The 10,918-nt window shown below is 40.1% G+C and overlaps 1 protein-coding gene across 5 annotated transcripts in view; it reads left to right on the top strand.

Annotated features, from left to right (window-relative positions):
* The window catches only part of LOC138048788 (uncharacterized), a 39,059-nt gene extending 28,527 nt beyond the window's left edge, over positions 1-10,532 (top strand). For all 5 annotated transcript variants that reach the window (XM_068894912.1, XM_068894911.1, XM_068894910.1 and 2 more), the window contains 9 exons: positions 793-1,098; positions 1,527-1,722; positions 3,438-3,643; positions 4,159-4,343; positions 5,072-5,407; positions 6,127-6,338; positions 7,262-7,302; positions 8,099-8,195; positions 9,319-10,532. In XM_068894912.1, coding sequence (XP_068751013.1) covers positions 793-1,098; positions 1,527-1,722; positions 3,438-3,643; positions 4,159-4,343; positions 5,072-5,407; positions 6,127-6,338; positions 7,262-7,302; positions 8,099-8,195; positions 9,319-9,502 — 1,763 coding nt within the window. In that variant the 3' untranslated portion in view covers positions 9,503-10,532. The remainder of the gene's footprint in view (positions 1-792; positions 1,099-1,526; positions 1,723-3,437; positions 3,644-4,158; positions 4,344-5,071; positions 5,408-6,126; positions 6,339-7,261; positions 7,303-8,098; positions 8,196-9,318) is intronic.
* Positions 10,533-10,918: the final 386 nt, after the last annotated feature.

The raw sequence follows: 10,918 nt of genomic DNA, 5'->3' as shown, positions 1-10,918 counted from the left end.
AACTTCTCAAACTTATTTTAAAAAATTCAAAAACAAAGAAAATCACAACCGTGAAGGAGATTTGGATTAGCACAGTTATCATTCATCAAGTCAAAACAAAGAGAATCACAACCATGAAGGAGGTTTAAATACTCGGTCTTAATTAGCATAGATTTTGACGATTTTACTTCTCCGTTTAGCCCTTAGTTTTTCTTAGTCGATTGATAAGGTATATCAAACACCCGAGACAGTCAGGTTCATCGGCTATCTAAACACCTCGAATTTCGTCAAAAATACTCCGCTGCATGTCATATTTTCAACTCTCTTTTCGGTGTTTGGATATCCGGATGAAACACTGTATCTCGTGTTTGATATATTACAAGATGCGTTAATTGGTTAGTCTTTGTAACTTTTCCGATGTTTGTGAGACCATTATCTTCCCGAGGTAGTCTGGGCAGAGCAGCAGGAACGTTTGGTGTCTATCATGACCTGTGATTAACTTGTGTGGGTGGGAGCCAGTCCAGCTCGTCGATGTGGGGCCGTTAGTCAATTGAGGGCTCATCTACCGTTTGATAGATTTTGTTTTTAATCCTAAGTGATGTCCACTCATCCTCTCTACCAAGATTATTGATCAGTTGACACTCTAGTACATGAGTTGTTAACTGTCATAATTTGACACTGCTAAAGAAAAGTGGATGTTTGTGTCACTAATTTCGCTGCAGTACATTCAAGCATCCGTACGTGCTAGAATATTTCTGAGTTGAAGCATTGTTCTCAAGCTGATGCTTTAGATTCTGTTCTTTCTCATTACAGAGGTTCCGTCTATTCCTGTCATCAAAAACAAGGAAACCGAAACACCGAGATGTAATGTGATCCTTACATGGAGCCCTCCTGCAGACAACGGGTGTCCACTGACCATGTATACAATAAACTACCAACGAATTCAGCCACGAGAAACTGAGGAGCCCTGGTACCAAGTTAACCACACTGACATTATGACGACCAACTTTACTATATCGTTATCAAGTGACACGCTGTACAAGATCGAGATTTCGGCCTGGAATGAACTGGGAGAGAGCGAGAGATCAAGGCCGTGGATAATAAAAACACTTCAGTCAGGTAAGTTTTTGAAAATTTCCTCTTGCAATCTGAGCCATAGCGAAGATAACCACCGAGAAGAGCGTGGTGACTAGGCAAAAAAATGGTGTTGTGCATACTGTGAGAAGTTTCCGTTTCTCGACATTTAAAGTGAGATTAGAGTAGGAATTTTGGTATGGTATTTTAGTTCAGCAAAGGAAAGTTTTACGAAAGAGTTTTTCGAAAAGAAACTGATCCCATAATAGCCTACTACGCAGAGACTCTTTAGCCTCGTAACGCAATCTTGGTCCCCCACGTGGACGAGGAAGATTGTGTGACGAGCCAAAAGAGCCTCCGTCCGTAGGAGGCGGGTGCCACGATGGTAGCCGGCATTTCTATCTCTACTGGCATTACGAATATAGGCCGAATGTCTCTACTTTAAATAATATTCACCTTAATCTTGTTCGCAGTTTCAGACACAAACAAAGAAACAAGCTTTGACAAATCTCCAGAATCTGACGGTGGTAAAGGGTTGTCTGCAACACAGTTATCTGCCTTAATCGGAGGACTTTGCGCCCTACTTATCATCGTTTCAATATTAATATTTGCGCTTCGACGGAAAGCAAAAAGAAGGAAGCGACTTGCTTATAACCTGAGGCCAAGGAGGTAATTCAATGCCATCTTTCTTCTGAATCTCGAATAGACATATTCGAATTTGAGAGTAGCTATAAAGATAATACCTTCGAGCTAAATAATTAAAATATTAAAATGGTTGAAATTTAAAATACAACATAAAAAGTTTACTGTTACGATAGATATCAAAGTACATACTTGCCCGGAGATACTTGACATATTATTGCATAATACAATTGACAAAACTAAAAATGTTCCTTTTGAGTTCATTTATCTTGTTACAACTTCTCAAGGCCACTGGGAGGGACTTCCACGGTCAGTTTGCACTTAGATACGAAAAAGAGTGACCAGAAGTAATTGTTCTTGGTTTGGGGGGTGACGGGATGTTATTACCCCATAGGTTGTAGTTTACAGAGCGAAGAGGAGGCGGACATGGGGGGGGGGGGGGGTTCTGAACACCGCAAAAAAATTAACTAACACAGCATCACCGCAAGAAAAGTCAACGAAACACCGTCACCGCAACACGTATTTTTAGCGCCATGATTAGTTCATCTACACTTAAAATGATACTTTTATACCTCAACAATTTTCCTCAAAATAAAAACATCACAACGCTTTTCATTGCGCATATGTCAATACTGCTGTTGCCTGTAAATCAGTTTTCTTGCTCTCGTGAAGAAACCTTGCGCGAAGCTAGGAAGCGGACGAAGAAAAAAGAGATGGTCATTACCCCAGATCCCTCTCTTCTTTTACTTCGCTCACTTTTCTTGGTCTATAAACCCATTGACTGAAGCCCTATCTTGACTGAAAGTATTGCTAGCTGCGTTTGCGTTCAATATCGATAATCGTTTGAAAAAATAGGTCAAGAAAGTCGCAGGACCTTGGAGCGGGTATAGACCGGTATCAGAATGACCTCTAGACGAAGCCGAATAGCAAAAGAAAAAAGATGGTAAACGTGTGCAATTTACGCTTCCTTAGCATAGAAAGCCTTCTTTCTTCCCTGCCGACGCGACATCTGAATATATTTTGTGGCCGGCAGCCTTCGCCACCTTTTCCTATTTTCTTAGAAAAAAGCTGCGCAGGACAAGCTAAAAAACCGCCCCCGCCCCCCTCCCGCTTAGCTGAAGCTCTGAATCCGCCACTGTTACGTTTACTCAGTTACATGTGGTCAAGCCTTGCTGGGGTTTCATTAACGTTTTTGGCAGGGGGAGGGGGGAGGTAACTTGTTTTCACAGGCGGGCAAAAGCTTTAGAACTCGGAACTTCTTTAGAAGAAAAACGTTCCTCTAGGTGGTCAAACCAGGGGGGCAAATTATCACCGTTATAGGCGGTCAAATTACCCGGTGCCCGTCTCCTAATGACACACTTGAAGCCTGTATTCCGATAAACGCCCCTACTAAACAATTAGATTGTAAGCTCGAGATTTCTGTCACGAGGGCGCAGTTCTTTTGACGAGGGCGCAGCCCAAGTCAACTATCATGCACGCATAGAAATTCAGAGCGAATAATTGTAATCTACCAGTCTTTCAAAACTTTAATCTAAATTCTCTTCAGAGACACTTTGAAAAAGCAAAGAAGCGGACCCCATTGCACAGTGCTAGGCTACTCACTGTCCACAACAAAATAGTGTAGCGTAGCCAATTAAGAGAACGGCAGTCGAGATAGAACGCCAGCAGATTTATACCAATATGTGCATGATAGAGGCCAGTAAGAGAAAACCACTGAGTCCAATTTGCTCATTTTCCTCTAGATCAAAATCCACCATTTTTGCTCTTCGTCGCTGGGAAGTTCTACCTGAGCAGGTTGTCTTCAAGGAAGAGATTGGTCGAGGGGCATTTGGCAAGGTGTTTAAAGCCACGTTCAAAGAATCCCCTGGAATTGAAGTATTTTATAAGCCAAGAACACAGACTGTTGACTGGAAAGAAGACCGAATTGTAGCTGTTAAAGTTTTGGGAGGTAAGTAGACGATTCTCAAGTCATAGGCGTCTAAACCACCAGTAAAGAATTAAAAATACTAACCCCCCGGAGAACCTTCCATATAAAAAGGACGGGGTTGCTCGTCTAACCTTTTTAAAAGGGATTGAAAAAGCGGTTTTAGTACCTCTTAGGGTGTTTAGCCTCGAAAGGTCCACAGCGGGAGCTCTTGCAGTCCCATTTAGGGTATTGACCCAAAAAAATGTGACAGGAGAGTATGTGTTGTTTTAGAATTGGATCTTGGTACCTTATAGGGATTATTTTCGAAATTTCCCTGGTGTCTAAACTACGTTTTCCATGTGTAACATTGATCACCGAAACCAGAGAACAATTAACTTGTTACTTCTTTTGTGAAACTTTGATTGGTTTGAAATGTTTGCCGGCTACTCTGCTAATGGTTGATGAAAGTTTGTTTTATGGTGCGTATGTCCATTTTAATCAGCTGCAACGTCATTGAAAAGTTTTTTTCAGAACTGATCGCGTGATCTTATCTCTAGACACAACAGAAGAGGAAGCCAGAAATCAATTTCTTGAGGAAATTGAACTCATGAAGGCGATTGGCTCACATAGGAATATTGTCAGCATGCTGGGCTGTTGCGTTAACTCAGATCCAATATTTCTAGTGTTAGAATACGTGCCATACGGAGATCTATTACACTGGCTGAGGAACAAGAGAATACAGGTAAATTTAATATCACATAAGCAGGGATGGCGCAGTGGCGAGAGCGCTTGCCTCCCAAAGATGTGGCCAGGGCTCGATTCCGGATCGAGTTTGTTTTTGGTTCTCGCCTTTGTCCGAGTACTTCGGTTTAACTCCCTCCACAAAAAAAATATGGTCAAATTCCAATTTGAACAGGATAAAGGACTCGCTGAAAACCAACTAACGTACTGCGGCTTTCTCCTTTAATGTTGAAACTTAATTACAGGTCTTAGTTGAAAATCTTTACTTTAGTGAGTTCCGTCAGTCCCATTTACACACATTCTATTCCAGCACCTTTTGATTCTCGTCGTGAAGCCAGCTTTTGCTTGCTCTGAAACGCCGAGGCTTCAGCGAAAGTCTCAGGGGAAAATCTAACGGCGGGGGCGGGCAGGGGGGGGGGGGGGGGGGGTTGAATTGGGTGGCTTTGAAGGAGCAAAAAATAAAAATTAAATGAAAAAGAAAATTGAATATCGTGAGAGAAATAAAGTAAACACTCTGGAGAGGCACCTCATCATAATCCCTACTTCGTGCCATTGCTATAATTATTACTGATGTAACAGTTTTCAGTTAGGTTCCAATTATTAATTGCCACATTTTTGGGGGAATGCCCCATTGATTCTGGAACCCCAAGATACCAACCCCCCACCCCCCCCCCCCCCCTTCCTTTTTAATCTTAATCCCTTAGTCTCTTATTAATATCCCTCCGGTAGAAAAGCTATCAAAAGAACTACAGTAACGAGGAAAATCGCTTAAGGTTGGCTGCAATTAAAGTTCAATTTAGTACGGATATGGATAATGAATCAAAGCAACTGCTGACGGGAAACGAGAAAGAAACCATGGATCTTTCCAAGCTTAACGTGGAAGCTGCTGGCAAAGAAAAAGAGGGAAAAGAAATCAAACCGGAAATGAAAGAAGGAGTGGAGAATCACTTAGAAGCTCAACCTGTTCATGTCACTCAAAGTGGTTGCCATGACAATGTGCAACGGGAGGAAGAATTCAACGTAAAGGATCTTCTTAGCTTTGCGTGGCAGATAGCGCGCGGAATGGTAAGTTGCAGAGCTTGGGAACAGCAAATTCCCAAAACATTTGACATGGTAGCCTCGTTCACCTTTGAAAAGCAATAGAACCTTCCCAGTATTTCGTTTGTGTTGCGGTATGGTTTTATCCAGTGATTGTTAATAAGTTTTATGTGCTACAGTTTGTAAATTCCTTAACGCGCGCACTCGCTACGCTATGCATCGCACGCGTGTTATTATTTTTGCAAGCACTGATTTAGGACAGAGATAGAAAGATGTAAACAAAATTAGAGGCGGCTTTTAACACACGTCTCTGAAATCCGCTTCTCCCCCCATACGAGTCGGGCGTGGTATCTACTACACCATCGGCGCAACTACGCTGGATACGTGGCACCTTACTCATGAGAGTAGATCCAGCGCAGCTAACCCAAGGGACATTTTTCATTCGAGAAATTTGTGTGTTTCATGGCTACTCCCCGAATCGGGGTCAGATGACAATAGAGATATCAAGTTATTCAAGCCAGGAAAGCCTTTCGTGGCTTAAATAGTTTCTCTACTGATTTAGCACGTTTTCCTTATTATTTATTCCCTGCAAAAACCAACATCTCCAAATTCCTATTCTACCAAGATAGAAGATCCACATGAAAACCAGCTAAGGCTGATGTGGCTTCTTCTCTAAATTTTGTAGTTTTCTTTTTTATTTATTTATTTATTTATTTATTTATTTATTTATTTATTTATTCATGCAGAACTTCCTGTCAAGTAGCGGATTTGTTCATCGTGATTTAGCAGCCCGCAATGTTCTGCTTGGCGAGGACAAAGTAGCAAAAATTTCTAATTTTGGATTGATGCGGCAAACCCATGAGAGTGTTTACCACCTAAAGAAAGGCAAAAAGATACCCGTAAAATGGATGGCGCCTGAAGCACTCTACAACAGTGAATACACCACCAAAAGCGATGTGTAAGTTTTGTTTTAAACTTAGAGAGCTATAATTAAGGTAACATAACTCTCTGTAAAGTTGGTGCACTAACTTAGAACAAATGCCTCTTTAACACTCTACAACAGTGAATACAGCACCAAAAGCGATGTGTAAGTTTTGTTTTAAACTTAGAGAGCTATAATTAAGGTAACATAACTCTCTGTAAAGTTGGTGCACTAACTTAGAACAAATGCCTCTTTAACACTCTACAACAGTGAATACAGCACCAAAAGAGATGCATAAGTTTCTTTCAATTAAACTAGAAAGTTATGAAGTAACATAACTTCATGGAAAGTTGGTAGACTAACTTAGGACAAATGCCTCTAAAAGGAGCTGGCTCAGTCAGTATTTTGGCCACGTACAAAATTACATTTGGAAGAAAACCTAAAAATAGTAGTTTGCTAAGACAGAAAAACACTAAAGAGATAGTAATAAACCATAAAGGAACAACGATGGTTTAGGATGGAGAAGATTAACACAGATCTGAAAAATTTAGCCTAAACTTGTCAAGTTGCGCAAACGTAAGACGGACAAAACAGTTCAGCAACGCAATAAATAATGTATCGGAAAATGCTATTAGAAACTCACACAAGGTTTTTGTCGATATGGTATGTCTTCCGGACCTACTTGGAATTAGTTGGTCATTCATTTTTCCTTTGTTGATGAATTCATCACTGTACGTAGAAGCTAGCATAAATTCTTCGATGTCAAATACACAAGGCTGTCAAATGTCTCGGGTAAAACGATTACGGACCCCCGAGATCTGTTAAATGGACGGCCTGTTTAACTAAAAACGTTATTTACGTAATTTCATCACTATATGAGCTTTACTTAAAGACGATTTTGTCCAAAATGAATTAAGTAGCAAGAGATATTTTATTTGTTAAAATTATTTTTCCCTCAGCTGGTCTTTTGGAATTCTTCTATGGGAGCTTTCCACAATGGGTAAGGACGAAAATAGCAAAAGTTTACTTTCTCTTCAGTGTTTTATCCAAGTACTCCTTTAGGATCAAATGTAAATTAATCTGGTATTATTTAGTTTAGAATTGAGTATAGAAATTCAACGTTTTATAATTGCTAACTGCAATAATCAAACAAAACAAGAAAACATGCATCTTTCTACTGCTTCTTCGTTTAATAATTATCGCCAGAAAACAACAAGCTTTATAATTTTCCTTGCACTAATAAAAACATTTTTGAACTAACAAGAAGAGTTATGACTGAGGCTGAATTGCCTCATATGATACTGGCTTTGGCCCTGCTTAGTTGTCCGATTTAGCTAGGTTAAGTGGACTGCTTTTCATTTCCACAAAAATTCCGAGAAGACTCTTAGTTAAATATCATCCTGATTGAGATTGCACCGGAAACGGTCTAGAATTGTTCTTTACAAAAAAAAAAAAAACAAAAAACATAAACACTGTATGTTTTTGGTCTAAAGGCTGGGTACGCGCAGTTTACAGCTGTTGGTTTACTTTTATTTATCATATGGCTGGCTCTGTGAGCGGGCAAGATAAACCAAATCCTGCGCCGTGATTGGCTACCCGAGCGGGCGAGACAGCGCTACCTTGCCCGCTCGGGACGAACCTGCTGTGTCCCGAATTTCCCCGAAAGCCATATAATAAACTATTTATTGACCAAGCTTATTGCTGGATATTGGCCTCGTTATTTTTCCAGTTTTGGGCAATGATGTAGCCATCTAGCCATCCATCACACAATTTATCTTGTAAACATCTCATTGCAGGAGGAAATCCTTATCCTGGAATAAACAACAAAGAATTGTACAATCTTCTCAAAACGGGATATCGCATGGAACAACCAAACACATGTTCTGATAAACTGTAAGTAAAACTGATGCTGAACCTATCGATTTAAAGAACTAATTGGCTCATATATCATGGAATAATGCTCAAATTCTTCTGACTGCAATTTCTTCGAAACACATTTTGATATACATAATACTAAAAATAAACGGTCAGTACAAAGCTACTATAGAGATCATGTACGGCAGTTTCTCGCTCCGTGTAATAGACTCCCAGTTTAAATATTCACTAGTCAGATGACAAGTTGCAAAAGATTTGTTACCAAGCTAGGGCAGTCAATTGTGTTGGCGATTTTGTCTCGTCAGGCCAGTTCCACAAGCTTTGCTTCTTATATCAGGCAGCTCGTCATATGCAAACAACAGTCTGAAATCGTAGTGTACATCCTAGTTAAGCAACCTTTTCGAGTGATATTCCGTCATGGTATGCCACGAGAAAGTGTTGCACAACTTTGCATAATTCAAATGATAGGTCGTTACTCCTGCTAAAAATCAAGCAAATTGCTCTTGGTTGAGCAGCTTCATGTAAGCATTTATGCATTCAAAGGTTCTTTAATAGCCCGGGGGGCTTATATGGACTATATAGGCATGTGTTTTTCAGCCGTTTTAGAGTAGGGAAACCGCAGATTTTGGTCATAAATAGGGTAAGGGTTTTGGGAAGCGGGCCGCAATTTTTCCCCCCGAGTTAATAGCATGGGGAGACCATGATGTTAAAAAACATTCACTAGCCACGGTTGGTATACAATCCACGTGTGGCATGCACGTGATGTAGCGGTATAAGAAACGTTCCTTGAAGCTTATCACACAAGTAAATGAGAGCCCTTTTTACAAGGCAAGACTGGTAATTTTCTTTGCAAGACCAAGATATTTAGCTTTTAATTAAAGTTGCGAGACCAAGACTTCCAATGTTTCAAAATGCGAGTAAGAAACATTCAGGATTGTTATTAATAAATACGAACAAACAAATTGATACTTCGAGGCTTTCTTAGCCTTGCAAAAAAAGTCGAGACTCCGAGAAAGCCTTGTGGAAAAATCGAGGCTGCGAGAAGGAACATACCCGCTAAAAAAGCGTGACTGCGAGACAAATAGTTCTTAAAGTATCATTCACCATCCCTATATTAAAACTTAATGCCCTTTTTTTTCAGATTTGAGCTGGTTTTAACTTGTTGGAAAGACGAGCCCAGCGAGAGACCGACATTTGAAAGTGCGACAAGATCACTGGAAGAGATGATGCAAGAGGACGCTCCATATTTGGATCTTGAATCACTTGATGAATCACAGGCATACTACTGCAGCGAGAAGCTCTCTGAAGATGACGTCACGGTCTAGGTGTAGAATATATGACGTCACGGTCTAGGTGGGAGATATATGCCTTAGAAGTGAAAAGAAGAAAAACGAAGAGAATTTAGCAAGAGACATTGTAGTGTTGAACAATGACTTTGATAGTTAAATGACGCTTTTGATAAATAAGAATAGATATTAATAGATGAAATTTACATAGTGCTAACATTATAAAAAATATCCCAGAATTAAACCAAAGCTTATTTCAGAAATATGTGTTATAAAATATAAAAAAAAAAAACTATCGACACTCAAGACAATTGTACGGTTGCTCAATAAGGTAGGTCTTCCAATTGGATTTAAATAGAGTAATATTTGGACTGTGACCTCGTCACAAAGCACAATGCCTTAGAGTTGGTGTGTTATTGATCGGATTCTGAATCGAAGACTGCGTTGTGATCTGTACCAGGTTATTGTAATGTTATAGCGCCGCTCCCCATTTAAGAGTATATTAATATGGCTGACAGTTAGAATTGACTGCAAATTGTTTGAGATAGGCCAGCTACATTCCATAATTCAGAAGAAAGTTATATTGCTCTTTGTTTCGTGATGGAAAATTGACAAACGTATAAAGTACCCTACCAGGGTATAGGAACGTTAAATAAGGTTAGGCGAAATCACCTGCTATGCTTTTATCGGCTAATCGGCTTACTGTGATGTTTGGCCTTGCTGGGAAATAGCCTACGATAGACCAGCTACATCTAATTCAAAGGGAAGCAATATCTCGGTTTGCCTAAATTCGATAAGCCGAATTCCCCTACTGGGAAGACTTCCCAGTAATTATGCCATGCTACATTTTATTAGCTATAATAGCTTGCTGTAATAGTTGTAAATACACTGTGCGCCAAATGCCATAACTAGTGCATCTTTTTCCTAAATCATTTAATGTGATTAGGATTATGATAATTCAGTTTACTTTTCTTGCACGTATACTGTGAACAGCTCTTTTTACTCCTTTGAGCTCCATTTGTATTATGGCTGAGCATTTGACTAAAATTAAAGTTGAAATTCACTCGGAGTAAGGAATTCCAGGTGGTCGCATGCATGGTATGTAAATCATTGTTTAATGGCAGAAGCAGGGGCGTAGTCAGGATTTTTCAAAGGGGGGTGGAGTCACACTGTGTCAAAGAGAGGGTACTCACCAGATGTTCATAGCCTTTTTGCCACCTGGGGGGGGGGGGGGGTGGTCACGGGCACTCAGGACCCCCCGTAGCTACGCCCTTGCTGAAGCATATCATCTTCAATGGTGATAGGCTTCTGTTAATAGCACACACATTGCGAATTGAAATCCTTCCATTTTGTACACCTTTGTCATCATGGAACAAAAACATAAGTCCAACAACTCGCTGGAAGATCTTGAAGGTTTTCGGTTTTTTTATTATCAAGCGAGGTGTAATTAAAGGA

Source organism: Montipora capricornis, chromosome 5, assembly GCF_036669925.1.
Source record: "Montipora capricornis isolate CH-2021 chromosome 5, ASM3666992v2, whole genome shotgun sequence".
NCBI lineage: Eukaryota > Metazoa > Cnidaria > Anthozoa > Scleractinia > Acroporidae > Montipora > Montipora capricornis.
The sequence above is the reverse complement of the archived record's forward strand: the minus strand, read 5'-3'. Positions and strand labels throughout refer to the sequence as shown.